This window comes from Procambarus clarkii, chromosome 94, assembly GCF_040958095.1.
Source record: "Procambarus clarkii isolate CNS0578487 chromosome 94, FALCON_Pclarkii_2.0, whole genome shotgun sequence".
NCBI classification, from domain to species: Eukaryota; Metazoa; Arthropoda; class Malacostraca; order Decapoda; family Cambaridae; genus Procambarus; species Procambarus clarkii.
The window spans coordinates 10945165-10969919 of record NC_091243.1 but is presented as its reverse complement, the minus strand read 5'-3'; the positions used below and the strand labels follow the sequence as shown (position 1 = coordinate 10969919).

General features: G+C 35.0%; 1 protein-coding gene and 1 long non-coding RNA gene across 3 annotated transcripts; both read left to right on the top strand.

Moving 5' to 3' along the window:
• Positions 1–357: 357 nt before the first annotated feature.
• fbl (pantothenate kinase 3 fbl) lies at positions 358–23406 on the top strand. 2 transcript variants are annotated; one of them, XM_045729526.2, is made up of 9 exons: positions 358–516; positions 2014–2182; positions 3846–4024; positions 6388–6561; positions 11108–11278; positions 11575–11828; positions 13242–13377; positions 14623–14736; positions 15865–23406. In XM_045729526.2, the coding sequence occupies exons 2-9, from the start codon at positions 2017–2019 to the stop codon at positions 15931–15933; spliced, it is 1263 nt and encodes a 420-aa protein (XP_045585482.1). In that variant the 5' UTR covers positions 358–516; positions 2014–2016; the 3' UTR covers positions 15934–23406. The 2 variants fall into 2 exon arrangements, with proteins under 2 accessions (XP_045585482.1, XP_045585481.1); XM_045729525.2 differs by having other exon boundaries at positions 6388–6621.
• On the top strand, positions 6631–9351 carry LOC138360037 (uncharacterized). Its single transcript, XR_011226182.1, has 2 exons — positions 6631–8633; positions 8679–9351. It is a non-coding gene; the product is annotated as an uncharacterized lncRNA (long non-coding RNA).
• Positions 23407–24755: the final 1349 nt, after the last annotated feature.

The window sequence follows — 24755 nt, the reverse complement described above, 5'->3', positions numbered from 1 at the left end:
GGAGATTGTTCTCTATGTACATTAACAATCATAAACACCTCAAGGGTCTGGAAGAAGCTAAAAAAACACGGCCCAGGCTTTGAGATAAAATCGAAGGCAAAGGAGACAATCACGGCCATGCACAGGTGTCACGTGATGCTTCTCCTCCAATGGGAGAGCTTTCTACCTAAACAAATGATGACGTCACATTAGATCTGCCTTTAATGCATAAAATTAACAAACCACTATAACCACGCGCGTCTCCAGCTACGGCGAGAGAAATCCTCACCCCCGCGCTTTGTCTTACGATAATTAAGGATAGATAAGTGGGGAATAAAGAGAAGATAAAGGGGGTAATAAGGGGCTAATGGCGGTAGGGTTGGCGAGCGTGCTGGAGTACGATCAGCGGTGGCGAGACTCATCTGTTGGCACTTCCCCTCTGCACGGCGAGCGGCCTGCACACACTCCTCTTCCCTGGCTATATTCTCCTCTCCTACCCTAAACTCTCGCAATTACTCCACTCTGTGAGAGAACTCAGTAAGTACGCCAGCCCGTCTACATCGTCTCATGTGTACCTTCCTCCCCACAGAGCGCACGAAGGAAGATGAACGGCCACTTGCCATAAAGAAGAATGGTCACTTGCACCAGACTTATTTCATTGAAAATGGAAGGTGACAGTGTTAGTTAAGGTGTAACTATTAAGTTCCTGCTCGTCCCTCCGGGAGCGTCCAGGGGGGGACACCACATGCACGTCCTGGGCTGTGTGTGGGGTGCCTCATGTATGTATGAGTGTGTGTACATGTGTATACAACATTAATAATTTTGTAACTAGTGTCAAACATTGTTATTTGCTTAGCTAAACGAACTAGAAGGTTCAGTTCCTGAACCGATTATGTGCCTCTGTAATCATTTACACCACCGCCCACGGGATGGGTATGGGGTGCATAATAAAGAAGAAATTGATTGATTGATTGGTAACAAGTCATACTCTACCATTGCAAGTTATTACATTGTAAACTACTATATGAATTATGTAGTACACACACAGTGTAGAACACATTACAAATGTATACAGTATATTTATATTCTTTTTACATATTTATTATTTGTTTATATATTATTTATTAAATATATTTATATACAGTGTATATATATATATATATATATATATATATATATATATATATATATATATATATATATATATATATATATATAAATAATATATATGCATATATTTATAAATACTGTATATATAATATATATGTATATATATTATATATATATGTATATATATATAATATACATATATATATATATATATATATATATATATATATATATATATATATATATATATGTATATATATATATATATATATATATATGTATATGTATATTATATATATATACATATATATAATATATATACATATATATTATATATACAGTATTTATAAATATATATATAAATATATGCATATATATTATTTATATATATATATATATATATATATATATATATATATATATATATATATATATTATACTATATATATATATTATAATATATATATATATTATAATATATATATATATATATATATAATAAATAAAGACGGAGGGCCACAGCAATTCGGAGGGCTGTGGCCTCCATATACTCTATATACAGTATATATATAATATTGAAATCCTGCCAGGTTATATTGTCTTGATAAAAATTTATTTTTATTATTATTACAATTATTCTTATCTGAGATTATAAGCGCCAGCTAATTTCAAATTCTGTCTCGGAAATATCAGGCGTATCATGAATGCAGGAATTTACAAGGTCATGCTTGAAGATAGTGTAATCTTCAATGATATCTTGTCTTAAGTACTGTATCCTTCCTATTTTTTTGTATCCTTCCCTTCCTAAATTTCTTGTATCAGTTGAAAACTGTACCAGTTCAAATGCAAACTAAATTTATTTGAACCTACATTGCTGTTATACAATCCTTACATTTCTTATCACTGAGCTTTTCTTTGATTCAGACAATGCCTGTAGAAGACAAGCTACTTACAGATGAAAATGTAGCAAGAATTCCAGTAGGAAGTAGCCAAGCAGCAAACGGTTATGCAGGATCGGTGCCATGCAAAAGTAAGGCCTGTATGGAGATGAACGGGAGCAATGGTCACCAGACTTCTCATGACTCTATGCCTTGTAAGTTTACTAAAATAATTTATTGCAAATTTTGAACTATCTTATAATTGTATTGACACTGTATACTGTATATTATTCCACTGGACAGTTCTGTATACTGTATTAATATCAGCAAACCATATGCTCAGCAGTATCGTGTACAGTCTAATATCTTTCAACCAAAATTCTATGAAGAAATTCTCTTTTCCTAGTTATGATCTGGGATTATTTCAGTGATGTTTTTTATTTGACCAAAGCCAATCATATTCCAGTAATTTGACAACTTTAGGCCGATAGTAGGAGAGAGACCTACTCTCATTTGCTAAATTATTTGAGTAAATTATGAATATAAGCAACTTTACACTTATCTAGCTAACCACAATAAATTAAATCCCACTGAATTTGGCTTGAAACTCCTGAAGAACACTATTGATACTTTAATAATTGTGCTTGATTTGATATACCCAGCTTGACAATAATGAGTACTCACTGGAACTGTTGTATTTCTTGGTTTTCAACATACCTCTGACAGTGTTCAACATAATAGCCTTTTATTTTTTTTGAAGCCACAGTACATTATTATGACATCAAAAGTCATTCTTTAAGCTACAGTATTTTCTTATGTTTAAAATATATACAGAACTGTATTAGTAATACTGTACATAACTTTCTTTCATTGTATAAATCTTTTTAATCTGCAACCATTGCCATATATCCCTGGGACACCATTTCCACCCACTTTGTCATTTTCAGGAACTATTCCCATTTTACCATTCCAGTATCATTCTCTAAGCTAACAGAACAATTTTTATTACACTCTAATTATCATCATATGGAGCATATACAATCAAACCTTTTGCTCTTTCAATCTTAAATTTCATGTACAAGTACCTTGAACTGCAGTACAAAAAGTTACTCAAAATCACATTTCAATTTTTATTCATAATTGGGATACTCTTTTTTTTATACTGTAGTTTTCTTTTGCTCAAGTTTTCATACATCTCCATTTGCTTCCTCATTCTCATTTCCATTGATTTTTGTCCCACATAAACCTATCACATCAACAATTCTTCCTTAAGGTTATTACCACTTCTAGATTCTTCTATTCCTTGTGCATTCCTCTAACATTATACACTGCTTAGGAACTTTTCTTTTGGGACACTGGTAAGTGCTGGTCTTTGATCAATAGCCATATTTGGCTTTAGTGGAATCTATTTAAGGCTTTTTCTCCCCTTCTTGTTTCAATTTAGATTAGCACATATAAAGAATATCATCACTTCCCACCTCATAATTCAGATTACCTGATGTTATCTTAATATCCTTCTCTGAATTACAATAGTCTGTAGAGTACTTTTTAAGTTATTATTTGTTTTGCTGTAAATAAAATTTTAGCTATACAGTACACTATACATTTTGTCATTCTAATCCAGTCAATACTTGAAATCACCATTTCCTTTAATTTTATGTAGTGCTGCTAGTGTTCTTAATTATGTGTCTTATGTAATTATGTTCCTATGTCTTAAATTATATCTAATATGCTATTCTTATGTTACTTAACTTTGGTTATGTAATAATATCTAACAAATAATCTTAAACCTTATCTTTTTGTGTGTGAATTCCAGACCTTTTGCCAAAGAAATAAAAATTATAGACATCACATGAATTTAAACAAAATTTTCACCAGCTATGCCATGGTTTGGAATGGACATTGGCGGAACCCTGACAAAGCTAGTATACTTTGAGCCAACTGACTTGAGTGAGGCCGAGGAAGAAAGTGAAGTAGAAACCATCAAAAATATTCGAAGATACCTCAAAAGTAATTCTGCCTATGGTGAGACAGGTCATCGAGATGCTCACCTTCAGGTCAGTTGCAGCTGTAACTTTTGGCTTTGAGGATTGAGCTCCTATAAGACCAAACATTCAACACACATGATATTTTATAAGCTCAGTGGAGTACCTTCAAACCAAACTTTTACAAGCCAAGTTAAAGTGATTTAAAAATACTGTAATGTATTTGTAATTACCATTTATCCTGAATAGCAGCAAATATAACCTGGAATTCCTTGATACTTTAACCATTCAAGAGTAGCTATTATCAAAAGTGCCACTCTGCCTTTGTGGGAAAAAAAAATCTTTTCTGGTTATGTGAAACATGCACAGTAGCTGGGTGGAAGGGTCAACGAGTGCGTCAGCACTAAATACACAGCTGCTGACTCGAGGAGTAGGAGTGAGAGGGCTCAGATAATCAAGTTTGGACGTTCATAGCTTAACTTATTAATTTACATTATGTATTGTTTTGTGTTGAATAATTGTATTTATCTACACATTTTTCAAAAACAGTGATTGAATACCCACTTATATAACATGTTTGTTTATTTATTTATTTATTTATTTATTTATTTATTTATTTATTTATTTATTTATATATTTTTATGCAAGAAATTTGTTCACTAATGGTGTGGCATTGTGGTATAACACAATGGGAGAGAGCACATGGCTTGTTTAGATTGGCTGGGCCTGGACGGGTTTAAATAGGGCACATTATGTAGCCACCAGACGAGAAATAAATCCCCTGATTTTAGCGGGGAACTACACTCTTCAGCCTGTACGCACAGCTTTTAAGACATTTTTATTTCTTATACAGTAATATTAGATAATAGATCTTTATTTTCTTCTGTAATGAATTCTTTTAATATAATTTTTAGTTATACAGTAATCATAGGCCCCCTCCACATGCCTCTCATTCCCCGGACAGTCCCTCCTGACTATTCCCTATTCCCTGACACCCTCTACCCCCAACACCTCTCATATCTCACACTTTGAGCCACTGCTGTATGGAAGTAACACAGTATGGCCTGATGCCATTCTCGGTTATCTATCAAAATCTCCGGTTTTCTGGATTTCTTACAGTACCTGAAATTTGAAAAATGCATTTTTCTCATCTGATAGTGACAGTAATTTATCGAATAACATATTTACCTGAATTTATCCGAGGGTTGCCATTTCTTTAGCGACCTTGACAGGGATAGGAAGCTGGTAGCTTGTCAAAGGCCTCTCATTTTTCCTGATGATTTTCTCATGCTGGATTTTGAATTGCAGTATTGTCTTCGCATTTATGGCTTTGGAGGGTAGGTGGTTTCTTGTGTTTACAACCCTATGGGTGAAAAAGTATTCCCCGTTATCTCTTCTACATTGTGGCTTGTTAAGCTTGAAGCCATTCCTCCTTGTATGTGTTACATTTGACGTTTTAAAAAAGTTAGAATCAACATTCTCGTAATTGTTAAGTATTTTAAAGGTTTCGTTGAGAGCAGGCCTCTCATGTCTGTATTTGTATATGCAAAAAATGGAAGCACTGCCCACCTCTCAAGCTTTCTGCAGATTACTGCATCTTTATTTTCTAAGTCAGATCAGCCATTTTCTTTGTGGGGAGCAGGTGGTAGGGAGCCTGTTCAACAACTTTGTGTCCTGTCTAGACAGTAATATGAGGTGGCCTGGTAAGTGCTCCAACTATACAGCATATGATGGTCTTCCATTCTTCCTCTGTTACTGTTTCTCTTGTTATGTATTTTTTTGTATTATTTTGTGAGAAGCAGCCTCTGCTCAATACAATCACTCCTTATGGAGCTTTTCTGGCAAAGGTGCTGCTTCTTAACTTTGCCCAAGATCTCTCTTCTTTCTCCTTTCAGAAAATTGGTAATGGTAAGATTTCAGGTAGTCTTTGTGTATGTAATTGGTACTTCCACCTCACTACAGGTTGTTGTTGTTGTTTTGGATTCAGCTACTGTACTTGGAACAAAAGTACAGTAGTACAGTAGTCTGTGCTACTTATGGAACATAAGTTCCAAGTAGCACAGACTATGGTGAGCCCGTAGTGGACTTACAGGTGGTGACGGTGACAACCAGGTGATCAACTTGATACTGTAGTAAGAAGTAGGAGAACAGTATTTATTGGTCTCTGCAATACTGCATGGCAGAGGTTTTTAATTGTAGAGAATTGTACTGTCTGATAGTCATTCAGGGCTAGATTAAGTATTTATCCCAGTGAGCATCTTTAATGACTTGTAGGGATTACGAGTTTGTGGCACTGTTGCCGGTATGATGTCCTGCCTGACTACATAATCCTGGATATGTAACACAGCAGACCTTAACTTATGAAGTTCAATAATTGAATGATTCTGCTCATGAAGGAGCCTTTCATATTGACAAAAACTTATTTTAATTTACAGATGGAAAAAGTGTGCGTTGGAAATCGAACAGGCACACTCCACTTTATACGCTTCCCCACATCAGAGATGCCACAATTCCTTGAGTTGTCCAAGAGTAAGGGTATGGCCAGCCTTGCATCCACCATCTGTGCTACAGGAGGTGGCGCCTACAAATTTGAGGAAGAATTTCATCGCGTGGGTATTAATGTCTGGTGTGGCCCCTCCTGCCCCCCAGCTGCTGGACAATCCCTTTATGTGGGTAGAGACAGTCCTGGGTAACCCTCAAGGTGGAGGTGTTTAATCCTACTGCACGGTGGTGGCCCTTGTTTACAGCTGGGGGTGTGCTCTTACTTTCTTCTTTTATTATTATTGAACTATTTGATTATAGGATTTGTGCTATTAAAATTTAGAAGAAAACTGTGCTAAGTCAAGTTATCTAAAAGAATAGAGAGGAAAAGGAGCACGTAAAGTAAACAAACCATAGGATTAATGTGTAGTGAAAACAGCATATATGGTACAGACAAAAACATTGTCTCTTCTAAAAATTTGGCTGCTCTATAATGAATTGCATTTTCCATCTGTCCTTTCATAGATTCATTTGTTTATCACACTGGTATTTCTTCTCACTACATTTTGAATCACAATATAATTGCATTAGGTAAAACTACATACACATTTATCATCATTAAAAGACAAAATCACATAGTTGTCAAATGACACTTTTCTCTGTCCTTTCCATAGTTTATAAACAATGGAAAGTAAGCTGGTGATTCTTCATACATGTATAAAAGAAAACATATGTCACAAGTATGAGCCAAGCTTGTACATAAAAGTTTGAGGGGTAAAATAGAGGTCAAATATTGGCTACAGGAGGTGATATTGTCTGTCTCTATATTCTGTGGATACATTTCTTTCTATTATACAGTGCTTATCTGACAGTGACTAAAAGGTTGAGATTACCAGTCAGATAATTAAACAGCTTTGAAGCATTTATCTTGCATACTAATCAGTCTTCGTTGGCTGTTCTGGGCAGCCGTCAGGGAGATAAGTCATAATCTAATTTCAACTGATAGTATAATTTTTAGGCCCACTTTGGGAGGGATTGGTGCACATTTCAGATTGCATGCTACATTCTCAAGAAGTCTGGTTTTATAAGTACTATGATTTCCTTGAAATAATCATCAGTCTTTCCTATTTTTTTCTTACTTGTATTTTCTTTAGTGTTTAATGTATGAGGAAGATTAATAGCCTTAGATGCGTGTTGAGATATAAATGTTTTAAAACTTCCTTTGTATTTTTGCTGTGTGTTTTTTTGGAACTATTCCACTCAGATGCTCCATTACGCAAGCTCCATTCAGGTCCCAATGGATTGGATCATGACAATCAGTGCATTGTGACATTCATCACTAGCACAAAAATAATCTTTTAAATACCCCTGTCAAGTCACACTGGAGCTAAGGAGATACTGAAGAAAAACTCAGAGTAACCACTAAGGTTTACTCATAAGCACTTATATCCTTTCCAAGCCCAACTTAGCATCACAAGGGCCATAAAGTACAAGGCTCGCAAACTGCCTATAAACCCCCAAACTGTAATCAGATGACAGCACCCACACCAACATTTGCTCTCTTGCCTTAGTCAAATAACATTCTTCCTGGTTGATACATATACATATAGCAGCCTTGAGATTCACTTAAGTGACTTGTTATAATTCTTAGAAACTGTTTTCACTATGTAGTGGACTCATCTTTTTACTTGCTTTGGCAGTACATAAACTAAATAGAAATGTTTCTTCTGTGTGTATCATTACTTAATCAGCCTGTAACCCAGTTTCCGTCTCTGTTCTGGTTTGGTTCATTCCTCATCACCGGCTTCCTCTTCCTGAGGTTCCCACTACATTTTCAATTTCTTGGTGCTCTCCTTTGCAGCTAGTTTGTGCTGAGCACTCTGTCTTAGATATACTCAGTGGTTCTCCAGGAACTTCATTACTAGGTTGTTAATGGTTTAGCCTATCTCAACAGCTGGCTTATCTAGGTTCAGCCTTCAGCTTTGCCTGATGGACTGAGATTCCACATTGACAGTGCTGGGTATGATTAACTTACTGATCCAGTGACTTTTTGCCTCAGTTTTTGGATACTTTCTTGGTGCAGGTGATCGTAACAGTCCTCCAGCTCTTGGTGCCTCTGTGAAGAGGCCAGGTTCTGGTTCTGGTAGGCCAAACATGACTTAACATAACTGATGTGATTCAACGGTGAGAGTCATGTGAGGTGAATCACATAACTGATGTGATTCAACGGTGAGTGTCATGTGAGGTGAATCACATAACTGATGTGATTCAATGGTGAGAGAGTTATGCGAGGTGAATCACATAACATGTGATTCAACAGCCATCTCAGTGAGAGAGCTTCAGGAAGCCACCAAAGGCTCCCTCAGAAAATTTTATGTTATCAGTTCTAGCAATGTACTCCTGTTCCTTTTCCCTGTTTTCTCCCATCTTCCTTTCCCCGTGCTCCTTTTCTGTTCATCTATAAATTTCCTTGCTTCTTTATACAGTGTTCAGTAGCTTAGTTATTATCCATCCACAGATTAATTTTACTTCTATGATTTAATTTGGGCATTTACATAAATGAAAGGTAAACATACATATTAATTACTATAATTTAACTGGATATTTTCTTCAGTATTTTAATGTATCTTAAAAAATGGATAAATATGGGAGAACTGTTGCTAGATTATCAATCATCTAGCAAGGTGAGCAAATTTTAATTGCAGAATATTTTCTTTCAAATCTGATCAAATATTGCCATGGAAGCTTGGCTGCCAGATCAAGTATGCATTCTTTTATACAAAAAAATGTAACTTTTGGATTTTTTATAAAATGTTTAGAGTGATTTAATAATTTCTTCTCCATGTAGTAGTACAGAGATAAATGTATTGTACTGTATTACCATTAAAATATTGGGAAGATTAAATATACTAAATACTTTAAGCTCTTTTGAAGTATCTTTTATGTTTAGATTAAACTATCTTGGAGGGAATTTGAGGCCATTACCCCTCAAGGAAGGAGAGCTTTTCTGGGGTAAAAAATATCAAAACTGTGGAAAGCATAAACTATCTCAGGAGACTTCTGGCTGTATCTTAAGATTAGCAGTAAATAGAGTAGATAAAATGGATATTACTTGAGCTTCTATGCTTGAGTATGTGAATGTATAAAGGAATCAATACATCATATAACGTTGCACAAATAAACACGTCCAACCCCCAGTTGACATAGAGCATAACAAAAATGTACAAAGATGCTAATACGTTAACTAGTGCTTTATACTCATTTTGCATGCATAGTAGAGCAGCTACATGAAGAGTGTAACAAAACCGTAGACAGAGTAAGACATGTCTTCACGAATCCCTCAGTAATTGTGTTATCACAACAGTGTTTTGGCAGCCAGTGTAACTTTATGATGATACACTTCTCGTGACGCGCGATTTATTTCCACTCTATTCTCTTTAGTATAAATATTAATTGAGCTATCAAATTCGTCTTGCTGGTTCATGTTTTCATTCTGTAGATCAAAAATGATCTACAGAGTGTAGATATTAGGCAGTAGTTTCATATCAATAATGAAAGTTTTGAACAGTTTTAGGTAGTCCTCTTTTTTCTTCCATACTGAACTGCTTTCCCTTCACAAAAGGTTCTCTTAAAGTTTTTCTCATGGCCTTGCTTGGTTTGCTCTACTCTTAACCTCTGCTTTGCTATTTTTCAACCATATGCATGAATTACTTTAATAATATAAATATCAGTGCTTGCCGCTTCTAACATAAGGTCATCAAGCTCGTTCAAAACCAAATTCTTAACTTAAAGTACAGTATTTAATATTTTAATAGGATTATTTCTTTCCTGCAGGCCCAACTACTTTCAACATTTGCAATCAATTTTAACATTAACATGCTTAATGCATTGAAATATTGTGATTCTTTACAACTTTGTCATCTACCAAAAAAAAAAAATGAGCATATTATTACAGCCTTTTCTAGTCATTGTCACTAAGGTTTATTTCTATTCCCATAGTTATGAGTTTTCTCAAGAACTTTGGTATCAGTGTACAACACCTATATAATTTGGTTATCCTAATTTGGCCCAAGTTAATCACTTCAGTAAATTCTCAAAAGTAACAATAAACAGAAAATAATGCTGTATACCAAGTGAGTTGAAGAGAGAAAAAAGTTGCAAGTGAAGTGAGAATGAAGAGTAATATGCAACTCATCTGAAAAGTATACTGTACTACGGTACTCAAAATTATACACTGTGCTGTTATTTACCTTATACCTGGACACAGCTGGATATTTGAGGCCATCTGCAAATGTGCAGATGGCCTCCATCTGCAAATATGCAGATCCACCATAAAATCCAAACTCATCAAAATGGATTTTGATGAGTTTGAGGCATCCACAGTTGAGTTAGGAGTGTTTCTGTGAGTGTTGAGTGAGCCTGCAAGCAGTTGCAAGCTTAACTCGACAACTTTTCAGACAGACTTTTATATAATTGCGTGTTTACAATATAATAATTTGATGAGGCTGAGGACAAAAATGTCCTTAAGTGAGGCTACATTGTGTTTAATATTGCCCTGGAAGTTTTCTACTTAATTGATAGTGAATAAGTTTCAATATTTTAGAGTAGATATGAAAGGTAATGAACTTAAACAACCCTGAATCATTCTAACTTTTGCTTTTGAACTATTTACAGGAGGTGAACCTGACTCTGCACAAATTTGATGAACTTGACTGTCTGATTCGTGGCATAGAATATATAGAAGACAACAATATGGATAGAGAGTGTTATTATTTTCTAAATCCCCGAAATGAAGAAACGTGCGAGAAGGTCACATTTGACTTCAGTGATCCATACCCCTTTCTGGCAAGTGATTGTGGTTGTACAAGATTCCTTTAATAAGAGATTAATTTGGGGACGAAGAGTCGCAATAACGTGGCTGAAATATGTTGACCAAACCACAGACTAGAAAGTGAAGAGACGACAACGTTTCGGTCCGTCCTGGACCATTCTCAAGTCGATTGTGGTTTGGTCAACAGATTAATTTGGGCTTCAATGTCATCTAGTTTACCTTTTGGAATTATTTTCCTGTGAATTATTCATACTTATGATTTTTGTTTTCTCTTGCATTCTAAATCATGAACTGTATTTCCATCTCACAGGTGGTGAATATTGGTTCTGGAGTAAGCATATTGGCAGCTTATAGTCCAGACCATTACAGAAGAGTCTCGGGGACCAGTTTAGGTGGTGGCACATTCCTGGGTCTATCCTGTCTTTTAACAGGATGCAAAACATTTGAAGAAGCTATTGAACTAGCAGCCAGGGGAAATAATGAAAATGTTGATAAATTAGTGAGAGACATATACGGTGGTGACTATGACAGATTTGGGCTGAGCGGAGATATTGTGGCCAGCAGGTAAGGTATTCAATTTTTTTATACGCTAACTTGAATGTAAATTTGTAAAAACTAATTACAATATTATTTACATATTTAAAAGATACTGTATATTAATAAAATTGATATACAGTAATGTATACAGTATGTCCTAGCATTAGAGAACTGCAGCAATTTTGTGTAACATTCAAAATTGTCTCTTGTCAAAAATGACAGGTAAATAATAAATTTAACAGGTGGCCAAATTACTGTAATGAAAATATTTGACCTGCCCTTCAGATTATCCAAAGAAAAATATAAAATCAAATATTTATGTAGTGTTTTAGTATAGGTACATATTACACCTCCCACCCCAAAATAGAGGGTCCTGACAGGTGAGAGTGGACAGTACTTCAGATTCGTAGTCCCGAGGTTATGGGTTTGATTTCTGGTGGAGGCGGAAACAAATGGGTAAAGTTTCTTTTACCCTGATGCCCCTGTTATCTAGCAGTAAATAGGTACCTGGGAGTTAGACAGCTGCTACAGGCTGCTTCCCGAGGGTATGTAACAAAAAGGAGGCTTGGTCGAGGACTGGGCCGTGGGGACGCTAAGCCCCGGAATCACCAAGATAACCCCTCTAAAATCATTCCAACCCAATACTATAAACACCCAGTACTTATTGTAACCCCTCGTTACACTTGTTGTGCTCAGTACTCGCAGATATAAATAGGATAGGGAAGGTGAATAGAGTAAGAGGAAGATACAGACTGAGGGAGAGAGAGGTGAAGTAAAGGAGGACAAGAAGCTTGGAACAAGACCAGTACCAGAATTGAGATGGCTAAGCCACAAGGACAGATTAAGGAAACTTGGTCTTGCATCCCTAGAGAAGAGGAGGAGCAGAGAGGATATAATCGCTACATAAAAGATACTGAGGGGAATAGATAAGATGATCAAGGACAGCATCTTTAAATTGAGAAAAAATACGACAATAGTAAATCGGTGGAAGCTGGAAATGCAATTGGATCATAGAAATGAAAGAAAATTCTTGTCCCCTGTATCAGCAAGTAAAATGCTTTAAAAGATGTTGGAACCATGTCTATCCACAACATTAAGAAATGATATGACACAGAACTCGAACATCAAGCGATATAAAATGCACATAGTCCAAAAGGCTAATAAGCAAAATAAAGAGTTAGATCTCACTCCTCAGTTGTCACCGATACATAGGCACAGGCACCTGCCACTGTTTGATACAGAAGGCCGTGTTCATTACACTAGTCTAATTTTAATATACTGTATTCCTCTAGTGTACTCATTATACCACCTAATTTAATATCCTAAGATATACCAACCTAGAATACTAGTCTCGAGTGAACTAAAAAAGAACATACTGTATGTACCTGTAGTTAATAAAATTAAAAATAATATAATTAATTTCAATATTTTCTTTTTCAGTTTTGGTAATATGAACAGTGCTGAGAAAAGAGCAAAAGTGTCACGTGAAGATCTTGCATGTGCAACATTAATTACAATCACAAACAACATTGGCTCAATAGCTCGAATGGTTGCAGCTAACGAAAAAATTGAAAAGGTATGTGAAAGAACACAAAGCACTACATGTTCAGCATTATGTGCATATCTTAGTAAATTTAATGATTAGTGACACTTCCTTGGTAATACCAGTACATAATATTTTAGAAACATTTTGGTGTTAATTCAAAATTTATTTTATCATTTGTCTTTCTTTTTTTTTTTAGTTTTACGCAAGATAAAACATTAGGTAGATCACAATTTTCTGATCTGCTTTTATAGTAAAACTAAGTGATGGAATACTGTAAATTTAGATTAATGGTTTTGTAATATCAATAAGGTACTGTATAGACTTGAATGAGTATACTTTACTTTATGTAGCTGCAATATCTGGCACATTGAAAAAAATTTTACTTGTTGGTTAGTTATAGTTAAGGGACATTCTATCAATGTCTTTGACTCATTGAGCCGCCTCAAGAAAGGAAATAGTATTGTCACCACTCTGTCTTTGAATGAATGTTAATCTGAAACTCACTAGTGCCAATAGTTTTCTTATATTTGATGGATGAATTAAACTTGGTAGCTTTCATTGTTACCACTTAAAGTTATGCATATACAGTACTTTATTTAAAATCAAAGTCAAATTTCTCTTATTTTAAAATCAAAGTTTAAGCTATATATCACTATAGCTTAAAATAAACATTTTTACTCATGCTAAGATCTTTCTGCATGTTTCCCAGCCATTATCTGTCAACTGGTTTTGATTCTCAAGTATCATAGGCTTTAAGTGTGGGTTTCCAGCTTCTCTGGCCCTGTAATGACAGCCTGATTGCCACCTGGTGGCAGTTGGGTAACTGTTAGCTTTCTCTGCAGTCTGCAGAAAAATAATTGGCTATCTTTCTGTTGACAATTAGTGCTTGGAAGAATTGTCAAGAGGTTTGCTCTGCTCTTTGTCATGATGAGCAGTCTCTTTCAGTGGTGGATTGAAACAAACTCATCACTGTCTTCCCCGAACTATGTAGTAAGACTATTTGTGTAAAGTCTTTTATGATGGGACTAAAAATCAACCATAGCCAGGTGTGTGAGTGGTGTCCTGGATGGACCCTGGCTCTGGGGGCAACCAAGAACCTGCTCAGAGAAGAGCATTTCAGTCCTCTGTGCCTTAATGTCATTCACTGGGGTGATGCCTCCCCACCACACGAAGGTGGAAAATGTGGTAATGATGACAAATTAATGATAAGCCATATCTGTAACTATGTGTTGCACATGCAGTAAAGTCTTTACACTTTTTACTTTTGCATTACAGGTGTTGTTTGTAGGTAATTTCCTGCGTGTAAACCCCATCTCTATGAAATTGCTGTCTCACGCCATGGAATTTTGGTCTGGTGGACAGCTGAAAGCTATATTTTTAGAACATGAGGTAAGTTTTACTGTGTATTCCGCTGCAATTACAACTCGTATATAATTGTTAAATGTTATTTACTTTGACCTTTGCAGCATTTCCACCTACCACCTCCCTGTATTCACTCAACCTCCACTCAACTATCCACTCAACTTCTCATTATAATTCATTGTGTCTGTGGTCATGCAGCCAGTTTATACATACAGTACATGTTAGGCTTATATCGAGGTTTCTCCCGGGGTCAAATTACTGACCCTCCCCAGGATGCAACTCCACAACAAGCTGACTTTCCTGGGTACCTATTTACTGCTAGGTGGACACGGGCATTAGGTGATAGGAAACGCATCCAATGAAAAGCATCTGTCCCGCCTGGTATTAAAACCCGGAATTCTCTATTCTGAGTTGAGAACGAACTTGACTGTACTACAGGGACCCCTTATACAAAGGGTATAAATATACCATTATTATACAAAGGTCTGCCCTTATAATGCATACAGGTGTCTTTAATTATACAAATTTGCACATACATTGTATACAACTGCCTTTTATTATACTGTACAAAAGTCTGTCCATATATGTACTGTATACAGCAGTCTGTCTTTATACTGTATACAGCTGTATTTCATTATACAAAGGTCTGTTTTTGTACTGTATGGAACTGCCTTTCACATTATACAGTACTGTACAAAAATGTATCCTTATAGCGTATACAGCTGCCTTTACTTATACAAAGCTCTCTCCTTACACTTCATACAGCTGTCATTCACTATACAGCTTCCTTTCATTATACTGTACAAAAGTCTGTCTTTATACTGTATACAGCTGCCTTTCATTATACAACAGTCTGTCCTTATACTGTACACAGTTTCCTTTCATTACTGTATATACATCCATTAATTTTTTATGTTGGTTATTTATATTCCAAATTAAATGAATATCTTGAACCTATTCCTTTTTTGCTGAACATACTCTTCAAAGTAATAGTGGCATATACTGAGTGAATTCCGATACACTGTTTTTGCACAAGATAAGATGATTAGTCAGGTAAGGTACATACATTGAAAATGAGGTACAAAAATTTTGTTGGATTTATAGATAAGAGCTAGTACAGTATTATAATGCTATTAATTGTGACTTTGTCTGCAGGGTTATTTTGGTGCTGTTGGCTGTATGTTGGAGCTGATGCGGACTGGAGATGCCACAACGTCTTCTTAAGGTTAAACATTAATATTTTAAGGTAATATTTATTGAAATTAGGTCCAATTGTAAATGCTTAAATATAGGAGATATATGTGTATATATAAATAAATAATAAATACATATACAGTATATATTTATATATACATACTGTTTAGTTTACTAATTTAGGAAATTTAATATATGCATTATATTGTTTTGTTAGATGCCATAGGTAGTGGATATTGTTTGTGATATTAAATGTTTATTTAGTCATCCTGACTGATGCACAAGAGAAGCATTGCACTCTAGTTTACTAATTTAAGCAACATATTTTTTTATATATATTTGATATTGTATGTTTTTGTAAACCTTGCAAATAATGCAACACAAAGAAGGTTAATACTTGTACACTGCACTCTCGACCAAACATAATGCAAGCCTTTGTTATACTAATTGCAGTGAAGGCTTTGACTAAGGTTACAAAAGACTGGTTCCCCCCATAGTCCCACAGGACATTCTCACCAAACCTCTTGTCAGTCCGGCAGGTGTCTTTTTTGTAACGGTACTCATTGTGATACACGTTTATGGACTATAATGCAGCTAATGCACACCAAAAATAAATTATACTGCTGTACAAATAAATATCTAAAAAAAAACATTAATGCACAATAATTTAACAATTGTTTGAAATTAACAACAGTAATGTACTGTGTGATGTATGTTTAATTTGATCTGTCTATATTTACGGAAACTTACCTATTGGACCCAGTCATGTTTACGCGTAGCCACTGTACCTGCCCAGTGCTCTTTTTCCTCGTGTGATTTTGCGTTGCAATTATCTGGCCTCATCTGGAGATTTTCACCTTTTATTTATTTAATTGTTCTAATTTGGTGTAAGAATAATACCGAGCAGCAGTATTAATAAAGCTGTATGAGGTAGAAAGAAAAGAAAGAGGTTATCAGTGAAGCTTGGGTGGTCATAATGTGATGGAGTACAGTATTGGTACCAGCATCTTCTTAAAGATTTTTGCTAATTTGACTGTAAAGTGTAGGCAAATTCATTGACGGCCTGCACTTTACAATACACTTTTGCAAAATAATGCAGTGGCCTATCACTTGAATGGAGTGATTGCGACTGGACCTATTTAATTTTACCAAAGATTTCGGTCCATTGAGAGTTTTGCCATTTTTCACCATTGCAATGGGTTTGTTTTCCCTTATCCCAAATGTCTTTACATATGAATTTTAAATATACTGTACATGAAGATAAAGTAGGGAAGAAAATGGAAAAAAAATGGAAAACTATTATAGTATATATTCTTCATTTACCATTGAGAAGTGCTTATTTTTCTTCCTTAATCTCAGTGGTAGGAATGAGGGTGTATAGTCAATTCAAAACGAACAACAAAAGTGCCACACTATGCTACTGCATAAACCATTTATTTTTGTATTTCTTGGCAATTTTTCACTTTGAAACATCACCAGATGTTCTCACCAAGCATGCTCACATTTCTCAATCTGTTTACTCTTTCTTCTTTTTTCCGTGTAAAGGTACTTTTTCATCCCCATCCTGTTTTAGACTAATGTATGTTGCCGGTAGACCTATTTTCAATTCACAAATAATAAAATGGCCAAAGAAAAATTGGTTCAAAATCATTGAGGACTGAGAAGCCTTGCCACACAATCACAAAAGCAAAAAGCACCTAGCCAGGGCATGTTCAGTTACATCCACCACAGAAAGTCTCATAAACGCTATTGCATTTAATACAAATTATGTAAAGAAATTGTAAAAAATAAAAAATTATTATTATTATTATTATTATTATTATTATTATTATTATTATTATTATTATTATTATTATTTACTGCCACAGACAAGAATATGGCAAAATCTTTGAAAAATCTGAAATATGGGTTTATTTTTGGGGTTGTTAGAATTTTTTTTTTTTGGTTCAACATGGGTTTCGATCTGTTCAAGTGAGGTTGCACTATACAGGGACACATCATTCTAGTGTAACAAGGCAAATGACTTTCACTGCAAAAGTAAGTAATATATATTTTCATACATATAGTAGTACTATATTTATTTTTGTTTATACAGCTGTATGACAATATTTCTTTGTGATTTGTGTTAAAATATTAATAGATTTTTTGTTGGTACCTGTGAAACAAAAAACATCAATTTATTTAAGAAAGGCTGAATTTAAGCATTCACAAGATACAGTGGAATTTGTCAGGTGGGGTTTGGTATGAATTTAATTCGTTTGACCGGGAGTGTAGTGAGCTTATTTTCATGACTTCCTGTTATAAATAATTTTTCCCACCTTTAGTGGCTATTATTCTTTACATAATGGCCTTAGATAAATTGTGTTTATGGAAGAACGTGCCTTCTGAGTCAGAAATTTTTTTGTTGAATTTTCTGATATTAATCTGCTGTATATTTCCAGAGGTTCTATAAAATTCAGGGCAAGCATTCAGGTTGAATATAAATAACTTTTTTTTTTTTAATTTGATATAGTTCTGCTTGAAGTAGTGATATTGAAATACATAAATTTTATGTACCTTCTGGAGGCAAATAAAAAATAAATTTTTGGCCAGATGACCTGCTACAGAACCTTGTAAGGGTTGCAGATGAGGCTGCAAAGTTTCACCTCTTTCATGATACATGTGGTATGGTGGATAGCGTGCCTAACTCATTTTCTGCTGGGCGAGGGTTAAATTCCTTGCAAAACATATTTTTATGTTTTGGTTCACAATGTTGTGGACTTGTATTTAAGTAGTGATAATCATTATCATGTGAACTGGTAGATAATTTTATACTGTACAAACGCCTGCATATATCCATTTCATACAAAAAAAAAACTTTCCATCGATGTAGTTATTAGGAAGGGGAGCACATTGTTATTTTTTATTTAACAATATTTTGGAAAGAACCTGAAAGTAAGGCAATAGATGGCTTAACCAATTTATAAATACACAGAAAGTGCTTTCTTAAGCCCTAAACTATTTAATAGTCATATATTAGTGTAGAATATTCTAAATATCCCCCCCCCCCCCCATCCCTCAACCCATCCCGCACAAAAATTTAAGCAAAGGCATCGATACATAGGCACCAACCCACAGTCTGACCACTTGGAACTGAAAGTAGTCAAACGGTATATTATGATCGGATTAGGGGCTAATCTTTCCTGTCACAGAATAATTGGGTTACTTTGTTAAACAAATATTTTGGATCACAGTACAGTACTAAAAATAATAGAGAATTCGTCAAGAGTTGCGATGTTGGTCCATCATCTTGGAATGATGTCCGGTGTTATTTTTTTGGATAATTGGTTGTTGTGATGTACTATGGTGAATTTGAGATTTGTATAAAGGAGTTGGCCTGAGACACTAAGGTTCCATCAACTGATTCCCTCTCTGCATACTTTTAAATGCTTAATACCATGGTAACTAAAAGTGCCTTAGCCACCCGTCACCATACAAACACTGCTCAGTAATGTTAATTTTCATACAGTACAGTATATAAATTCTTTGCCTTCTCCATGAGCTGTTATCCTGGCATTTACACAGCAGTATCGACAATCTTTACTTCAGCCTGACTTAACTGCTCTCTCCTGCTGAATTGCTTTATCAAATTCATTTTAAACATAATAGAAAAAACAAAATAAGTTGTCCTGTTCACTGCATATTTGGCTCTCGCAACTTTTACAGACGTCACTCTCCACTTCATGGACTGATTTTTCAGTATTTTGAGCTGGCATTGTGGAGGAATGTTCAATGTTTTCAGTGAAATAACAAAAACAACCTTTAATGTCTGTGAACATGACAAAAACAAAGCTGTGTCAGCTAGACTGAACAGCATGGCCCCCCTTGCCACTGAGGAGCAGTGCAGGTGGAAAACAAATACTAACCAGCATGTTCAAGTGGATGGTGGTCAAACTGTGGGTTGTTGGCTGTACTGTACACTTTACGAAATGGCATTTTCATTTTATAATGATAATTTTATATTCATTATATAATTTGTGCTGTACTGTACTGAACTATGAAGTGTCTGCTTCATTTTTTTTTTAAGAGTAACTGCTATATTTTCACTAATACATGCTGATGTAAACAAAATTTTGTACTGTACCTATTTGTCTCATTCTTTAGTTTGAGAATCATTCGACAGCTCAGTATTGATACACAAGATTTTTTGTCTATTTAATCCTTTTTACGTTCTCGAAAATTTGCCACAGTTATACCCTCATGATAATATCTCTTGTATCCATAATTTTCCTATCTTAATTCTGGACACCTTGTTGTTGACAGTGTGATATTTAAACTTGAAGCAGTATTAAAATGCGTGTCCAGAGTAAGCACCAGCATTTAGAGGAGTTCTACATCCTTCATTACTAGCCTGCACAAGCTTAAGTGCATTTATTACAAAAATTTATTGTTCTGTACCCCAAATATTAAAAATAAATCCACATAGTGATATAGTCTGATTTACTTATTAAAAGTTCATTTTCATCACTGAGTGATGAACCTGGTAGAATAACATAGGTTAATATATACAATTTTAGATATTTTATCTAAGCACTCAGAAGTTCATGTTAATACTGTATTTTGTTTATGGTAATTCATTTTGTTTGAATCAACTAGTACTGGATAACTTTACACTTAATCATGTTCGTGTTAGCCCACTTTCATGGGGCGAGGACGAATTTGGTCTGTGGGAAGATGGGTCCTAACCCAGTTTCCTCCCATTTCCCTTTATCATGGAACATCTTGAGGTTATCTTGAGATGATTTCGGGGCTTTTTAGTGTCCCCGCGGCCCAGTCCTGGACCAGGCCTCCACCCCCAGAAAACAGCCCGTGACAGCTGACTAACACCCAGGTACCTATTTTACTGCCAGGTAACAGGGGCATAGGGTGAAAGAAAACTCTGCCCATTGTTTCTCACCGGTACCTGGGATCGAACCCAGGACCACAGGATCACAAGTCCAGTGTGCTGTCCGCTCGGCAGACCGGCTCCCAGGAGGAGGCCATTTGCACCAGCGAATGGTGGGCGGTGGAGTTACCACACCCTCATACTCATAAAGCTAAATGTTATTGTACCTGTACTGTAATATGAAATATTTCATTAAAAGTGTTAAGGAATTTCTAAAATAATTAGTATACTGTATGTTTATTCTTATAGTTATAAGCAATTTTACTGTGTCTTCCAGGCACCAGCATTGGAGAATGGTGGAAATCCTTTACATTTATCTTTTATCCAGGTTTTAAGTATGGGAGCATTATTTTGAAACTACTCTTGCATTACCTAAGATGCTTGAAAGCCTAATTGTAGCAGTTTGCATAATACTGAACATCAGTTATCTCAATAATGTGTATATATAATTTTTGATAACCTGTAATGCAGTTACCTCTAGAAATTAAAGTTGAAAAGTGGAAAGATACTTCATCTCCATTTTTAATTTTATTTATTTTTCTTGTCGGGGCCAGTTTTGCATTAATCGCGTACTGTATTGTGTGATTACTGTACGGAACGGTGCAACCTCTAAATAGTGTAAAGATTTTGCTAATGGAATAGCTTTTGAAATAAAAAAAATTCATGGGTTTACAAAAACAATTGCTGAAAAAGGGAACCAACTTGGCATAGCAGTTTTTAGTGTTGCATTTTCAGTATTTTTTACTTTTACTAAGTGATTGTGGGTGGGAAATGAGGATGTAGACAAAGGAGCTTAGTGTTGGCATGTACAGTACACTGTGTCTAGTAAGTCCAACGCAGTAATGTACTCCACTCATATTGCCAGAACAAGGAGGGTAGATAAAGTAAAGTCAAACTTGATCATGTTTGCATTATTAGTATAATAAAAAAATAATGTATATATTGTATCAATTTGCAAATGTTTATTATTTACTATACAAAAACTCCCAAGTTTGGTAATCCCCCCCCCCTCCCATCCCCCGCAATACAAAATAACAAATAAAAAAATCCAGACCAGGTCTTGAATTACGGTAATTAGTCTGGATTTTTGGAGGTTGCACTGAACATGGTTTTTCCTTACTTTATCCAGTGTTTACACTCATCTTGGTTTCAAAACTGTTGAATAAATATTCATCTTTTCTGTGGCCTGGTGTATGTAATGACATCAAGGCTTTTTTTATGCTGCCATTCCTTAGTGCACTTTATTTGTAAAAAAAAAAAAAATACGGGCTCACCATAGCCCATGCTACTTGGAACTTTTTGTTCCGGGTAGTGAATCTTTAACAACAACAACTTTATTTGTGGTCAAATCATTATTAGTTTTTGCATATAGCCAATTCTTCAGTAGAATGACCCTTTTAATCCTTCAATTAAAAAAGTATGTATATATACATATTTGTTAACTAGCACTCAAATTATATGATAAAATTACTGGATATCCTGACTGAGCAAAATTCTTGACCCCATTATAATTTTGGCTCATCTGAAGCCATCTCCCAAAGTGACTCGCCCAACCACTTGGTAGAGCGACGGTCTTGCTTCATGTAGGTTGGCATTCGATCCCATCCCAAATCGTTATTCTGCCCCCCCCCCCCTTTCCATGTGCTATATTGTCATAATGGCTTGGCAATGTCTCCTGATAATTTCCTTACCTTCCCAGAGTGAATCGAGCAAAACTTGACACAATGGCATTTTCTGTTTTTTTTTTTTTTTACATGGAATTCTGATCAGATTTTGTGGCCACTTAGGCATAGTCCCCCAACACTAGGAAGTTAATTATTGGATGTAAATATTTGTTGTAATTGGTAAATGTAACTTTACCTAATGAATGTTGAGATGTAGTTAACAAAAATACTCTTGTTGATTATCTTTGAAAATTATTGTATCATTTATAATATAGTATGTATATCATAGGCTTGGTAATTATTATATATTATCATTCCACATATATCAAGATAAAAATGACTACCTAAGTCCTTTGATGACCAAAAAAAGACAGCTAGTTAAAAGAAAAAAAAAAAAATATTGACATAAAAGTGAATGTGATGTTTTGAGACATATCGAATGTATATTGAGAACTGAGACTCCTAAGAATGTTTATTATATAATGTGAGGTTATACTGACATTTTTGTTGCCAATGTAAAGTGTGATGTGTTACAGTATTGAATATTATACTGATGCTAAAAAAAATATTTTAGTTTTGTATGTATCAAATCATTTTATTAATAAAAAAATCATGATCTCTAAGATTCAACTGATCAATGTAAACCTGCTTTATTTGGTGGAGGATATTGTGTTTTGGGATGGGAAGGTGTTTGGTACACAAAGTGAATAATCATTTTATTTCAACAACAAAAAATGAAAACTAAACTAAAAAATGTATATTATTGTTTTAGTTCTACCTAAATTCAGTGTTTTGACCAATTTTACAAACATTTCATAAAATGTTGTTTCTGAAATGTCTTTAATAATGGTTATTGTTTCAACATTTTTTTAAACTATAGTATTGTTATATTTAATTATTAAATATATTGTTAAATTGTTTTATCAGTCATAGGTTTCTCCTTAATGAAACATTATTTGCTCATATTTATGGTTTTCTAAAACTTGTATTATTGCAGTCCTACTTCGTGTTCTGCCCGCCTCTTTCTCAATGCATAATTATTAAAAAGTAGTGGAGAAAATTAATAGAATGGGTGTGGAGAATTTATCATGAAGCATAAGATAGTGGTAATGTGCCAGATGACTGTAAAAATATGAGAGCATTTCATTGTCCAGATGGACACGTTCATCTGCCGACCTTGTGATAAACGTAATAGCCTATATTGCTAAAATTACTTATGACAGTCACTCTGCTTCCCTACCTCAGTTGACCAGGGTTGGAGCCTAATGTTCTGGCCAGGAATAAATCCCCTCCCCACAGAAGTGCAATGTTTGAAGTTTGGCCGTGGAGAATCAACTTGCAGAAATGCCCCAATCTATTGCTCACTTTTTGGATTTTATCGTTTTGTGCGATTTTACAAGTTCACTGCATTAACTGTGGTGGTGACCACCCTGTATTCTCGTGGTCCTGTTCTAGATTTAATGTCGATCAGTCCATTATGCACCTTCTTATCTTGAGGTTATCTTGAGATGATTTTGGGGCTTAGCAACAGTTACTTAGCAAGTAACATTTTTTCAAGTGTAAATGGTCACTTACTTTTGTAACAAGACTCACAATGCAATTATGACCCTGGAATCTTTTAACCCTTCAAATACTAAAGTGATCAAGATCCAACATTGACTCTACCTCATCGCTGTCAGATTTAAGTCACGTTTTTCTCGATTCCAACCATATTGGTGTTGCACCTAATGACGTTGCATTTCTGAAGAGGCTGTTTATGCGTTCCCATTTCCAAGAAGCCAATTCTTACTAAAACAAATTTAGTTGTTCATAATGCAATTGCAACAGTTGGAGAGAAATCATCAGCTATTATGAATACTGTAACAAACTGTACACAGTGCTATCAAATGTAACTTATTACCATGGCCTTCCTACCACTAAAACAGGAAGTGGAAAGCATCTCTGGCTAGATTATGTATTGACCATGCACTAATTCCTAGAAACTTAATGGAACAGAGGTCTGCACTTTACAATCAGAACTGCATTATAACACTTAAGTAATAATCAAAACAAGGTGCCAAGCAGGGAAGACTTTATAGCACCATCTGTGTCACTAGATATCCAAATGATACTAAATGTCACAATGCCACTACAAGAACAGTAGGACAAAGGGCGAGCGATGTCATAGATATCAGATTCACCGTGGAACAAACATCTCCTGGGATATTTGAAAAACATGTCCTGAAAATTGGGGCATTCTACAAGGTTCACAGCTGTAAGTGGCA

Excerpts from the sequence above, each read along its gene's own strand:
- fbl (XM_045729525.2), top strand. The coding sequence starts at position 2,017 with ATGCCTGTAGAAGACAAGCTACTTACAGATGAAAATGTAGCAAGAATT. Across the intron at positions 2,183-3,845 it reads TTCTCATGACTCTATGCCTT|CTATGCCATGGTTTGGAATG; the intron begins GTAAGTTTACTA and ends AATTTTCACCAG. Across the intron at positions 11,829-13,241 it reads GGAGATATTGTGGCCAGCAG|TTTTGGTAATATGAACAGTG; the intron begins GTAAGGTATTCA and ends TTTCTTTTTCAG.